The sequence below is a fragment of the Acinonyx jubatus genome, chromosome D1 (assembly GCF_027475565.1).
Source record: "Acinonyx jubatus isolate Ajub_Pintada_27869175 chromosome D1, VMU_Ajub_asm_v1.0, whole genome shotgun sequence".
NCBI classification, from domain to species: Eukaryota; Metazoa; Chordata; class Mammalia; order Carnivora; family Felidae; genus Acinonyx; species Acinonyx jubatus.
The window spans coordinates 111,963,080-111,978,118 of record NC_069390.1 but is presented as its reverse complement, the minus strand read 5'-3'; the positions used below and the strand labels follow the sequence as shown (position 1 = coordinate 111,978,118).

At 42.4% G+C, this 15,039-nt stretch overlaps 1 protein-coding gene across 1 annotated transcript in view; it reads right to left on the bottom strand.

Moving 5' to 3' along the window:
• Positions 1–605: 605 nt before the first annotated feature.
• MMP20 (matrix metallopeptidase 20) overlaps positions 606–15,039 on the bottom strand; it is a 51,081-nt gene continuing 36,647 nt past the window's right edge. The window contains exons 9-10 of the mRNA XM_015073924.3: positions 1,972–2,075; positions 606–1,068 (exon numbers count right to left, since the gene is read on the bottom strand). Of these exons, the coding sequence (XP_014929410.1) occupies positions 968–1,068; positions 1,972–2,075 (205 nt within the window). The 3' untranslated portion in view covers positions 606–967. The remainder of the gene's footprint in view (positions 1,069–1,971; positions 2,076–15,039) is intronic.

Sequence of the window (15,039 nt, the reverse complement as noted above, 5' to 3'; positions counted from 1 at the left end):
GTACTGATGAGCAGGTAAGAAAGAGAAAAGGTTTAACTTGAAGTAAGAAAAACTAAACAGACCAACTCCCCTACATGGAAAACTACTCTGAAGAGACTCACATGCGTGGTTAGAGACAGTGTCACTGTAGGTGTTTTATTGTCAGGAGGCAGGAAATGGACTGAATATCTGCCATTTCTCCTGTGTCTGCATATGAACTATCTCCAGTTTTGAGTTTTCTCTAGGTTCGTGGAGTCTGTTGCCAAAGAATGTGTCATAGAAGCTAGTAGATACTGACTGAGGAGAGAAATGAGCGACGGTTCTCATACAGCATTTTTATTGGCTGTTGTTAAAAGTTTTCCTGTTGCAAAGTTTCCCTCTCTTGCCTAGTCCGAAATTTCATTTGAGTGGGCTTGCCCACTGCGACCTGCTTCAAAGACAGTGAGCACAGTTAAACAAACAAACGAGAAATAAAACTTATATGGTATTTTGTTTGTGAGATGTTCAAAGCACAGAGGGACAAATTTATACTCGTCACAACACATGTAAAGGCAGCAAAAGCCACTACTGTGAAGAGTAGTTAAAATTTGCACGGCAATGACATGTCCTTTTAAAAGAATTATAATACATGTCAGGGAATCCACAAATAGACTTCTTCTCAGAAATAAAAACCCAAATTTCTCAATTTGCTTCAGTATGTTGGGTAAGAAACAACAGCAGTGGGAGTCTCACAGAGGAGAGCATTGTGTTGATTCCGATTTTATGTGAAGTTGACCATCTATAGAAATCTCCCATTTTGATTAAAATTATGAATTCACAACCGTGAAGAAATGTAGAAGCGTAATTATTTTTGATGAACTGGAAATTGCCCTTAGGATTGAAGGCCACGGGAAGAACCCCCCATCCTACATTCTGCCTTGGTCCTTACGTCCAGGGACCAGCTGCTTGTGCTCGCATTCGTTCCCTAGAAAACACGAGACCTTCCTGTCTAGCAGCCAATCCAGGAGCTAGATTTCAGCACACTGACCACATCTTCCTTCTCTGTGTCATACTTGTACGCTTTGGGTCCTGAAAAGAAGTAAATGTAGCCTAGAAGAGACAAAGTTGAAAATGTGGTTACTGAAGATGACCTAGAAATCCGTAAATGGAGGATTTGGAGGTCGTCCTGGAGGCGAACTGGGGATTTGTCAGCTGGAGCACAGGACCTCTGACTTGTCGCTCATCCCTCACCTTCCGCTGGGGTATACCCTCCAGGAAATCCCCTCCCCCGTCTCTCCCTAGCGAACCACTGGCCATTCTGTAAACCTCAGCTGAAGTCCCACCGTGAAGTCTCCAACTGGGAATGTTGGTTCTCATCTTTTCTTTCTTAGATCACCTGCTGCAGTTGTTGTGAAGATGGCCACACAACTCACTACGAAATTACAGACTGTCTTGTTTTCTAGTAATCTTATCTATGTTGGATGGAGGGGCATTTCCGACTGTTGTTAGCCTCTCCCCAAGAGCAGAGAATGTATCAGGAAGGGTCTCTGAATTTCTGAACAGAGTCCAGCTCTGTGCTATATGCTCAAGAAGAATGTGTAGACTGGTCCACCAGATCCAATCGCATTTATTCCACTTGGTTCAGTTCAATTCAACTTTCCCGGCTACATGATAGATTTCAGGAGTGATGGGAAAGGGAAAGGCCCTGGGAGGGCCAAGACTATGCACATTTTCAAGATGAAAAGGGCAGTTTTTACTGGATGGGCTTTAAGATGTACCCGACTGATGGACTGAAGCTATACTTTTAAACCTTTCTATTTGCAAACAGAGATTCTGGGTGGCACGCATTTTATACTCTTTCTAGCGACGTGGTTCGCTAAATTTATAAGGGACTCACGACTGACATTAAGAACAAGAACTCCCATTTGGAAACCTGTTTTCTGTCATGTGAACGCACAGCCCAGATTTCTTGCCACAGTTTCCACAAAGAAAGTTTTTGGTGGAAACACTCACCATTTAATTCCACAGCAGCGTCTATCTGGCCATTAACTCCTGAAAATTCCTCTTCAGTATTCTTTGGGTAGTCTTTTTCCATTTTGCCTTTTCGTTCGTCATAGCTGGAAGAAGTGTTATTTCAGGAATGATGTTAATAAGAGGTTCTTATCCATTGCAGGTGACACGGTGCTACTCCGGCATATTTAGCCAGGGCTGATTTGTGGCTTTACATGCACGTGTGTGTGTCTCTTCCTCTCTGTGTCACACACATGTGCACACACACGCATGTACACACACACTCTATCGCTTCTCTTCCAAGTTCCTGGGATTCTAGGACCGCTAATTTGGCAATCATTTGCTCCAAACAGTCTAAACAGATATATTCTTAGAATTATTCTTGGAATTATTAATTAATCCTTAATTCTTAGAGTTATTCTATGCGTTATAGCAACATGTTCCTATAATTAAAAAAAAGACACGCTGCCTCTTGAAAGAAACTCTACATATATTTTTGGTGCTTTATTAACTGTTTCAATGATCCCCCGCCCCCCTCCACGCATGAATCTGTGGGCTTAGATTCTCGTCCAAGAATCAGTTGAAAGCCCTTCATGGGGACTTTTTAGTCATGGGCTTCTTGCTTCGCAGCCGTGGAGGAAGGATCAAACAAACAATGCAGAGCGAATAAACACAGATGTGAACAGTCAATAGATAGAGATCAGAAACAAGAAAATCTCGGATAACTGAGCCTCTGCTTTGAAATCAGTTGAACTGAATTAAATCGCTTTTGTTTCCTGGAAAGATTATACGACTGACCGAATAGATTAACTTTCTTTTTCTGGATCAGCAACCACCACGCAGTGATAACTCAGAAGACTGTTTAATACATCTCTTTGTGATCTGCGTTGCCCCTTGTGAAAGAGACTGACTCGTATGAATCAGCGTGACTCGTACGGTTCGGCACGTAGGCAGTTAGGCAGACTTGGTCTCAAGTGTGAGAAAGTTCCTTCTTCGTCGGCACGGAGCCCCCCGTGGGCACATTCCCAGAGTGGACACCACCCGCCCCCTCCCGCCCCTGCCCCGAGAGGTCAGCCGGTTCCTGCTGGTGCCTGGAGTGTGGGGCAGTTTCCTGCAGCCACAGACGACAGCCGCCTGCCCAGTGCGCCCGGCGGGTGGCTCTGAGTGCAGGCTGTGGGCTGGGGACAGACCTGTCTGGACACTGGGAGGGACCCCACACCAGGAAAGAAGTAGTCGGGCCAAAGTGACAAGTGGGTTGAGCTGCTTGGTGGAGTGGTGTGGACGGGAGTGGATGCCGAGTGTCCCCAACTCCCTTTTCGGGAGTCACTGCACACAGATAAAAGTGGGAAGCATTTACTGTGTCACCAGAAGTGTCGATACCGTGTGTGGGGATGGGGCACCTGGGTGTTGGGAGTGACTGCAATGTCTCAGGAGAGCAGTCGGGGCAAAGCTGGAGGAAAAAATAGGAACGGCCTAGGCACATTGGCTCCTACATTTCTTTTGTTCACTCCCTTCCAGGCTGTGAAAAATCTGCAGTCGTTCATTCAAAGTCCTTTGCTTATTAATCTTTGTTCGCTAGGCTGTGTCTTCTTGCTTCCCTGACACGGTTTTATGGAGGAAATGGAAGCTTTGAGGAAGAGAGATCTAAAGCCTAGAATACTTGGGGAGTAAGTGCAGAGGGGAGGGCGAGGGGGGGCTCTGCAGGCGGAGAGGGAGGTGGTGGGAGGGTGGTGCACCTGCCTTCCTCAAATTCTTTGTCTGAAGCCAGCCCCGTGCTCAGGGAGTGGTGAAGGACTTTCGTGTCTGTATTCTCTTTCGCCTGCTCGGAATGGAGCCCTCGAGGCTGCACTTCGTACACCGGCCTGTGCCTCAGCTTTGTGCATGTTAACCAAACATTTAGGAGGGACCTTGAAATCATAATCGCCATTTATACTGTTTTGCGGCAAAATGTGTTCTCCATCCGAACGAGTGACTGATGAAAGAACGCCTGCAGGGAAGCCACTTGCAAGTGGGAGTCTGCCTGTTACAGGCACTGCATGCTTCTTATTACAGTGGGTGGGTGGTATATTACAGTCAATGGGTGTTACATTACAGTGGATGGGTGTTATATTAAAGTGGATGGGTGTTATGTTACAGTGGGTGGGTGTTATATCACAGTGGATGGGGAGGGCTGGGGAAAGGACAGAGCAAATACCTGTTGTTCTTGAGAACAGAAAAACAGTTTAAAGGCAGGAATACATTTTAAAGAGAGAATACTGATTATCAACCCAATAGGAAGATATGGAGGAAAGATCTTTCTCTTTTATCTGTCTGCTTATTCACAAAGAGGGGTGGCAGTAATACCTAAGATCTTATACATAACTCTTCAGAGGATAACAGGGGTAATAACATACATAAAAGTGTTTCGGGAGAAACAGGAAGAGCATTACCATCAAACCATCGAAAAGAATTACCACTTACTTTTATGATCATTTCAGAAAGAAAAGAGACCTTAACACCAAAAAGGCAGAAAGGACATAATCTCAGCATAAAAGACGGTTCTTGCCAACAATGTGTCTTTATACTGACCTGGACTGTACCCCTACATTTATGAAGTTGTCCTGTTCCTATTTTGCTGTGGGTTGGTGCAAAGTCTGTGATAATCTAGTCCTTGGTTTGTGGGCAGATTTTGAGGGTTTCTGCTACAGAGCAAAAAGCATACTGTGTACTATCAGATGGCTCTGGGTGTGAGCTGACTCTGTCACCTCCCGGCTCTAAGATCAGGGGAAAGAGCTCTCAGCTCTGGTTTTCTTATTTGGAAAAGAGTGGTCATGAGGATGAAAGACAATTTACACACACACACACACACACACACACACACACACACACACGTTCCTGGCATATGTAGACACCAAGAACCATTAACGGACCTGCTAGCATGGGGTTGAGTAAACTTGGTGATTTGACCTGGGCCCTTAAGTCATCCAGGAGCTTAATCTTTACCTAATCTTCAAGCACACTTCATCCGGGTAACATTTTGCAGTAGAGGCAAGGGTGAGAAGAGGTGGAGAAAGGAGGACTACAGAATGTGGAGGTAGTCCAGAGAACGCAGCGGAGATGCGATTACGATTCAGAAGGTCTACTGTTACGTTTCGGATTCTGCTGAGGATAAAAGGAAGTTGTAAGACAGGATGAGAGCCACGGGTGTGCGTAGTTTGATGACGGAACATGAATGGGGAAAAGGTCACGAAGAATGACTGTGCGGAGGATGGCGAGGACCTCTGGGTTTGGACTCACAGGGCACGAAATCCAGCCTCAGATGGACCACTTTTTAGCGAGGTGGCCTGGAACTAATGATGTAAGCTCTCTGAGAGGCAATGTTTTAGCTGTTAAGTGGAGAGAGGAGCACCTACTTCTCAAGGTTGTTGAGAAGGCAGAGGGAAAATGAAAGAATATGAGGAAATACTCACCATGATTCCTAACACACAAGCCATCCAAAAACTAGCTGAATGAGAATGTTCAGGAAAGAAATGCATTTTTATTGTGCATCTGTCATGTACCAAGTACCTGCTAAAATCACTGCCCGCAATGTCTTATCTTGTTTGTAAAACCTGAATACCAACTAAAACCAATTGACCCGTAACCATGTTTATTTCCTCTATGAGCTTCTGTTTCATCATTTAATATTGGTTAATGGAAATAGATATTGAAGAAATCACGACTGGCAGTTAAACTTTACTGGCGATATCATAGCGCTATAGATGTGAGGTGCTTTTTTTCAGATATGTTATCTTACTCTCCACCTTGGTAATCTAAGGGCTTGGGGGACTATTTTGGTAAAGTGCCAGCATGTGGTTTAACTTAATGCTTTGAATTTAGATCGGGTAGGAATTCTGGTGTGTCGATTATGATGATTTCTAGCATGTGCCAGTAGCAAAAACTGACCCCATTCTGCCTGCTTTGAAGCACTGAAAGAGAGCTGTGTCTGCTTAAGGAAAATGTGAGAAAGGAGGGCAAAATGGGTAATTTCATGGTAAGGTATCTAAGTTCCATGTTTTCAGGAAGTTTCTTCAAGGAGACCTTTCTAGTGAGATGAAAACCTGGAATCCCCTTTGAAGTTCATAATCTACTTCAAGCTAGGAATTAATGGCCTTTGGGGGAGGAAGGGCCTTGTGCAGAGTGTAGACCACTCTCTACAAGTGGTCTAGGAGGAGAGTGGTCAGGAGTGGGAAGAAGGGAGGAGACCATCCCACATCGGGGTTAGGAACCCTGCCTTTGAGGGAAAGGGCTGTGGGAAGATTTTGGAACAAAGACTCTGTAACAATGTGGAAAAATATTGATGGCCTCCATTTCCACCTGATTGTATGATGACATTTAAATTGGCATTGCCAGCCTGAATCCTCTGAGTTCAAAACCTGTATAGAGAACTGTCTTCTGGACATTTCCATTCTTGGGTTTCACCAAGATGCCAAACGCTGCATGTACGAAATGGAACTCCTGTTTATTCCTTTAATTCTGCTGTACTTAATTGTATTCTTTCCCCCACTGAATGGCCTTAGCATCTTTGCCAGAAATCAGCTGACCATATGGGTGTATTTCTGGACTGTCGATTTTATTCCATTGATCTCTACGTCTACCCTCATGTTCCTATCTCACTGTCTTGATTACTCTTGCTTTGTAGTTAAGTTTTGAAATTGGGAAGGCTGAGTCCTCCACTGTGTTCTTCTTTTTCAAGATATTTTGGTTTTCCTGGGTCCGGTGAGTTTCCATATGAATTTTAAGATCAGCTTGTCCATTTCTACAAAGGAATCCAGTGGTATTCTGATAGGGATCATGCGGAGTCCTGTAGATCAATTTGGGGAGTATTGTCATTTAAAAAATATTAAGGCATCCAGTCCATGAACATGAGATATCTTTCCATTAAGGTCTTGTTTACTTTCTCTCAACAGTGTTTTGTAATTTTCAGGTTGTAAGTTTTCCACTTCTATTAAATTGATTTCTAGATATTATTTTTTTTTTGGTGTTATTTAACTGGAATTGTTTTTTTAACCTTCATTTTTGGATTATTTGTTGAAGTGTATAGAAATACAATTGATTTTTGCAAAATGAACTCACATTCTGCAAATATGCTGAACTTACTTATCAGTTCTACTGGGTTTTTTTTTTTTTTTTTTGAGAATTCCTTAGGCTTTTCTATATAAAAGGTCATGAGATCTAAACAGTTTTACTTTTTTTCCAATCTGAATGCCTTTTATTCTATTCATTCTTGCTTAATTGCCTTGCCTAGAGCCTCCATTACAGTGATGAATAGAAGTGGTGATAGTGAAAATTTTTGTCTTGTTCCTCATTTTAGGGGGAAAGCATCAAGGCTTTCACCATTGAGTATGAGGCCAGCTGTGGGTTTTCATAGATGCCTTTTCCCAGACTGAGAAAGTGTCCTTCTGTTCCTAGTTTGTTTAGTAGTTTTTATTTTGCAACAGTGTGGGATTTTGTCAAATGCTTTTTCTGCATTTGAGATGATCACATGGCTTTTGTTTCTTAACCTATCAATGTGGTGTATTACGTTAATTGATTTTCAGAAGTATTTTTGAGTGATTTTTGCATCCATATTCACAAAAGCTATTGCTCTGAAGTTTTATTTTCTTCTGATGCCTTGGTCTGGTTTTGGTATCAGGGTAATACTGCCCTCATATAATGAGTTGGGAAATGGCCCCTCCTCTTCTATTTTTTACAGGAATTTGTGAAAAACTGGCATTAATTCCTCTTTAAATGTTTTGGTAGAATTCATTACTGAAGCATGTAGTCCTGGGTTTTTCTTCATGGATCATTTTTTGGTTATGAATTAAATGCCTTCACTTGTTATAGGTTGGTTCAGGCTATTTCTTCTTGAATCAGCTTCACTCTTTTATTTATTTCTAGGAATTTGTCCATTTCAGGTCTTTTATCATATTTATTGGCATACAGTTACTCATAGCCCTCCTTTATAATCCATTTAATTTCCGTAAGGATGGTAGTAGTGTTCCCGTTTTCATTTCTGATTTTAGTAATTTGAGTCTTCTCTTTTTATTTTTTTAAAGTTTATTTATTTTGAGACAGAGAATGAGTGTGTGCAAGTGGGGAGGGGCAGAGAGAGAGGGAGAGAGAAAGAGAATCCCAAGCAGGCTGTCAGCATAGAGCGTGATGTGGAGCTTGTTCCCACGAGCCTTGAGGTCATGACCTGATGCTCAACTGACTGAGCCATCCAGGCACCCTGAATCTTCTCTTTTTAATTAGGTCAACTCGTGAGAAACGTATCTATTTTGTTGATCTTTTCAAAGAACCAAATTTAGTTTTGTTGATTTTTCTCAAATTGCTTATGTATTCTCTACTTCATTTATTTCCACCATAATCTTCATTATTTACTTCTTTCTGCTGGCTTTAGGTTTCATTTGCACCTTTTACCCAGGGTCTTAGGTGGAAGTTTAGGTTATGGACTTGAGGTCTTTTTTTAAAGGGCATTTAGAGCTGTGCATTTCCCTTTGGGTACTGCTGTCACTGAATCCATATGTTCTCAAATGCAGTGTTTTTGTTTTCATTCTTCTTTTAAGTATTTTCTAATTTCTCTTGTGATTTCCTCTTTGACACACCGGTTGTTCATTTTCACATAGTTGTAAATTATCCAGTTTTCCTTCTGATATTGATTTCTAGCTTAGTTTCATTATGATCAGAAAAGATCTTTGGTATGATTCAGTTGAGACGTGTGTGGCGTCCTAACATGTCACCTATCCTGGGCAATAAGCACTTGAAAAGAACGTGATTTAGTTTTTGTGTCAAGTGTTTGCTAGATCACCATTAGGGCTCGTTGGTTTGTGGCGCTGTTCACAGTTTCTGTGCCTTACACATCTTGTTGTGTGTTTGCTCCGTTCATTACTGAAGTGAAGTAATGAAGCCTTCAATTATAATTATTCAGTTGTTTCCTCCCTTCATTTTTGTCAAGTCTTTTTTTTGGGGGGGGGTTCCTGAATTTTGGGGGTCTGTTGTTGGGTTGTTTTATCTTCTTGGTTGATTGACCCTTTTGATAAACCCTTGTTTTGATCAACAACCCTTGGTTGATCACTAAAAAATGTCCCTCTGAATCCCTAGTAATGCTTTTTATTTTAAAGTCTGTTTTGCCTGATATTAGCATAGTCATTCTGGCTTTGTTATGATTGCTGCTTGTATGATAGATATTTTCCCCGTCCTTTTACTTTTAGTCCCTTTGTATCTTTGAATATGAAGGTGTGTCTCCTTCAGCATAGAGCTGGGTCTTGTTTTTTTTTTTTTTTTCCATCCACTCTAATAACCTCTGTCATTTGATTACACTGTTTAATCCATTCACATTTAATATTATTGATGTAATTGGATCTGACTCCACCATTTTGCTTTGTACACGTCTCATGTCTTTTTGCTTCCCCTTTTCCTCCTTAATGCTTTCTTTTGCATTAGTGAAGATTTTCCAGTGTACCGTTTTAATTTCTTCCATGACTTTTTCACTACATTTAAAAAAGTTATTTCCTTAGTGGTTGCTGTAGACCATATCATATATACCTTACTTTACCACAAACCGTTGGATTTATACTAACTTAATTTCACTGAGATTCAGAAACATTATTCGTATAAAATTCATTCTTTGGTCTTCCTTTTGGTGGTGGTATTGTTATACTTATTACATCTGTGTATGTTATGAACCCCCAAAATACGTTGTTCTAATTACTATTTTAGATAATTTAATGTCTTCTTGAGAAGCTGAGAGGAGAGAAAGTATATGTTTACAGTTTTTGATATATTAACCTTTTTTTATCATTTCTCCTTTCTTTTGTTGTTCTTGTGAACCTGCATTACAGATTTGATATCATTTCCCCAGCTTAATACAATTTTCCTTACACCCACTTCTTTGATGCTGTTGTTGATAAATGTATCATGTTTCTGAATATTATAGGCCCAACGATACAATTTTATACATATAAATAATAAACATATATACGTGCAGTTTTAAACAGTTAATTTTAAAATTGGGGGTACCTGGGTGGTGGCTCAGTTGGTTAAGAGTCTGACTTTGGCTCCAGTCATGATCTTTGGCTCACGGTTCATGAGTTCGAGCCCCGCGTTGGGCTCTGTGCTGACAGCTCAGAGCCTGGAGCCCGCTTCAGATTCTCTGTCTCCCTCTCTCTCTGCCCCTCCCCTGCTCACTCTCTATCTCTCCCTCTCTCTCTCAAAAATAAATAAACGTTAAAAAATATAAAATCAGTTAAGAGAAGGAAAGGGAGGAAATATACCTTTATTCTATCATAATTACATAATTACGTTTACTGGTGCTCTTTGTTGTTTCAATGTGGATTCAAAGTGCTGTCCAGCGTCACTTGCCTTCAGCCTGAAGAACTTGCTCTAGTATTTCTCGTAAGGCAGATATGCTAGCAACACATTCTCTCAGTTTTGTTTATCTGGGAATGTCGTATTTGGTCTCCATTTTTGAGATAGTTTAGCCAAGTGCAGGATTCTTGGATGAGCGTTTTTTTCTTTGAGCACTTTGAAGACGTTTCCCAGCACGTCCTGGCCTGCCTGGTTTAGCCAACCTGCCATCTTGTCTGCTCTGCTCCAGTCACACTGCTGCCAGAGTGAGATTTTTTACCACATGAATCTTACTGGGTGACTCCCTTATTCAGGACACTGAAAGATATCCTTCTTTTTTTTATAACTTCACACTGGTCTCTCTGGAAAGGTACAGGCCCCCTGTCATCTATACCTCCTTCTCCTTGGGCCCCGTCTCTCATTCTAACTGCATTATGACCCTTGGAGCTGCCTGCAGTTGTCCCCAGACGCACAGGCTGTTTTGCGTTATCAGTGCCTCTGCTTTGTCTGGAAGCCACGCACCCCCCGCCCCGCCTCCCTCCTGGGAAACTCCTACTTTCTTCTCAAGATGTTCCTTCTTTGACACCTTAACTAGAGCTGGCCATTTCCTATTTGTTTTGCCCCAGTGATCCCCATCCAGTCTTCTACGGGGGCACCTGTGACACTTGGATTGCTCTTAAATCTTTATCCATACATGTACTCTCAACTGTGCGCCTTGCTGAGGGCCTGGGCGGTGCCCCATACGAGCTCAGGATTTATTATGGGACAGTCATTTCACATCCTTCTCACTCACACCCACCGCCCTGTGAAGCAGATACTATTTTTGCCTCCCTTTGGACGATGATGAAACCAAAACAGAAAGGCCATCCCTGTTGCCCAAGGACTGCTGAGATGAACCCTCTCTTAGTCCTGCCTGCGCTCTCAGTCCACAAACTCTGAGCTCTCTCTTGAGTGTCAGGGTCCTAGTACAGAGCCTGGTGCAGAAACGTACCCAACATGTGTAGACTGTAAGCGGTAGCTGGGTAACGCCATTTAACAAATTTAAGATTAAAAAGCAAGATTTTGAACTCTACCCATCTTTCTGGTTTTTATCACTTATTTCTCTATGGTGACTTCAGTATATTTGGGGCATCATGAAGGGGAGAACGTGTCCTACTTTGCATCAATCACGCCTCCAGTCTGTCTGCATAGAAGAGTGCCCTAGGGATGGAAAGGGGTGGGGCCTGCAGATTTGCAGGTCACTGTACACAAAATTCTTTGACTACCTCAAAGAATGATGGATCTGAGGGCACCCCCGGTCCCCAGGAACTCCCTGGTGTAGCCACTCCTCTGCTGTTGGTAAGCAAGAGAGAACATTTACAGGGAGAAATTAGCCAAAGGTGACGGAAATAACGTAAAGGAAGAAAAAGTGGCTGGACCATTGGGGCCCGCCAGGAAGAGGAAAGGAAGGAGTGAAAGCAAATGGACATATGGGGAAGAAGCCCTTGTTGTTATGTTTAAGCAACACATCATGTAGCTTGTGGTGTTGTAGGCACAGGGTGGGGCACGCGGTGACATCAGCATGATAGAGCTCCCTTTTGGATTTCAACTTGTAGTTCTCTGCGGCTGTTCCCAGTGAATTACTACTACAGTGACATGTGGGCTCTCACTCTTAGAGCCTAAACCAACCTGGCCCCAGGCTAACCGTCAATCCTCAGTGGGGGATGTTCTTCCATAGTTGTCTCATGGCACATCAGTCACTGAAACGGGTCCCAGCCCTCGGACGTCATGGAGAATCTCCCTGACATTAAGCCTCTCCAGAGACTTCTCTTCCCTTGGCACATCATTTATGTCACAGACTGAACCAGCATGACGACCGAAGAAGAACCTGATGAGTGACTAAAGAAAGTAAGTCGTAACACATCAAACAAATTTTTGGTCTATAACTTGAGGCTGCGGCCTTCTGTGTTTTTGAGTATGGCCACGTGCTTTACTGATAGAACATTGGTCTCCTTTGGTCTTTCCCCCTTTTCCTGTTTATTTTTTTATAAGTTTGTTTATTTATTTATTTTGAGAGAGAGAGAGAGAGAGAGAGAGAGAGAAGCAGAGAGAGGGAGAGAGAATCCCAAGCAGGCTCCACATTGATGTGGGGCTCAAACCCACAAACCATGATATCATGACCTGAACCAAAGTCAAGATTTGGAGGCTTAACCAACCGAGCCACCCAGCTGCCCCTCCTGCCTTTCCTGTTTGGAACAAGACGTAGTGACCGAGGCTTCCTTGAGTCTTGGGGCAACCGCAAGAGTGGCATCTACATGTTAATAGCAGAGCAAAATGTTAGAAGGGACTTGGGTCCCTGGTGACCATGGATTCATTCTAACTCTATTAAACTCCTGACACATTACGTACATGAGAAAAACAGACCTTTATGTGTTTCAGCTACAGTTATTTCTGGGTGTCTCTCACTCGCAGCTGAACATAATTTCTAACCAACGCATGGCTTCACATGACAATAAGATGTCATACGTCTGAGGCTCTGCTAAACCAGGGGTGCGGAGTTCAGGGTGGGAGAGTTTGTTAATGGAGTAGCTAACGACAGCCTTTGCTCGACTTCTGAGCTGTAAGTCCAGGTTGTTTGTCTTGTTCTTTGGTGCAGAAACCAGGTGTGTTGGAGCATGTGACACAGAAGACTCGCATTGGTGAAAGGAACTTCCCTGTGACCAGCTCTCTGATTGGAGTGCTGCTCAGAAAACTGCTGAGGTTTCAACAATCATTTGTTAATCATCACAAGTTTTTAAGCAGTTGTTAGGCACCATGTAAGTTCCTACAGTTACTGAAAAGTTACTCTATTTGAACACCTACTATGTGCCAGGCTCGGTCTAGGTGTCTCCATGCACTGTTCACTTAATACTCTAAATAACCTCGGAAGGGTAATTTTCTTGTATTATTATTTTTTAACTGTTTATTTATTTTGCGAGAGAGGAGAGACTGCAAGCAGGGGAGGGGCAAAGAGAGAGGGAGAGAGAGAATCCCAACCAGGCTCCTCACTGTCAGCGCACAGCCCACTGTGCATCTTGATCTCAGGAACCGCGAGATCATGACCTGAGCCGAAATCACGAGTCAGACGCTTAACCGACTGAGCCACCCAGGTGCCCCAGCCTTGGAAAGTTAATTTTAAAAGTGCCTGCTGTGTTTCCTTCCCATAATACCAAAATGGGTCTTTGACATTTGAGTTAAACCCCTAGACCAACTTTTTAATGAATCTGTTTTATCCAGATTACTAAGACTTTTCCTTAATAGACACGCACAGAAGCCTAGTTGGAAAGGTGCACTGTGCTTTCCTCAGGGGGGAATCAGGCATCATGATAATCAGAGACACCCTTCCTCACCAACCTTACATTCTCAGAGAATTAAAAACCTCTCAGCAAGCCTCTTGTGTTAGCTGTTAAACCTCAATTCCGCCTGGCTGGAGGTGCATGCTTTGCTGGTAGATGGTAGATTAGTTCAAAGACTAGGCAATGAATGGAAACTTGAAATAATGGAAGAGTGGATAATCTCCCGAGTGAGATTCGGGCCGTGAGCAATCTTTGAGAAATTAACTGAATTAACACAAATGCCCTCACACTCCCACACGCAGGCTTCTACATGCATTTCCAATCTCATTCTTGGAAAATCTGCAATGGGAGTTGGGTTTCTCAATACCTATCTTCCGGTATGTCAGCACTGTGATTACAGCCACTTTATTTTAAATGAGGACCTGGGGGAATCTGCCCAGCAGATACCAGGGGCTTAATAAATGAATTACGATCAGGATTTCAGAAAGGAAGTTCCGAAAGAAAGATCTCTGGCTTCTTGGCTTAATCACTGGACTGGAAGTGACGGGTCAGGACAACACATGATGCTCTGAGCAGTGACCCCAGGGCTTTCAGTGGCCTGGAGTCAGCAGGTCTACATTTGTTTGGCACTCATTTCTATAGAATAAAATTCCCTTCTCACAAAACAGATCTGTTCTCCAGTTATATTACTTTCTTGGCTCCAATTTGGTGAAGCTATCAGTCAGATGGAAGAAGCCAAAAACGTATTTATAAATTTCCTTTATGCCTAGAAATGGTTATTAAGAGTAGGTGATATGCCAGCACAGCTATGATTCAGAATAGAAGGAGAGTCGAAGAGTTTCTCAGACAAACAAAAACTAAAGGAGCTCATGACCACTTCACCTGCCCTGTAAGAAATATTAAAGGGGACACTTTGGGTGGAAAGGAGACACCAAAAGTGACAGTATAAAGGCAGAAAACGCAAAAGCAGTAAAAATATTTCTGTTAAAAAAATCAGCCAAGGAACTCACAAAGAAAGGGTAGAAAATACAAAAACATACATCTAAACCATGGGGAGGAGACGAGTGAAGAATGGGTTCAAACTTAAGTGACCATCAACCTAGTACAGAAATGCTATTTGCAGAGGATGTTATATACATACCTAATAGTAACCATAGATCAAAAGTCACTAATAAGCACATAAGAAGACCGAGAATGAAATTGAAATATATTGTTAAAGAAAATCAGCAACACATGGAAGTGACAAAGACAAGAAAACACCAGAGAAAAGCTCCAGAAACAAGCACAAAACAAGTAATAAAATGACAATAAAGTCATATTTATCAATAATTACCTTGAATGTAAATGGACTAAATGCTCCAATCAAAAGGCATCGGGTGTCAGAATGGAGAAAAAAACAAGACCCTTCTGC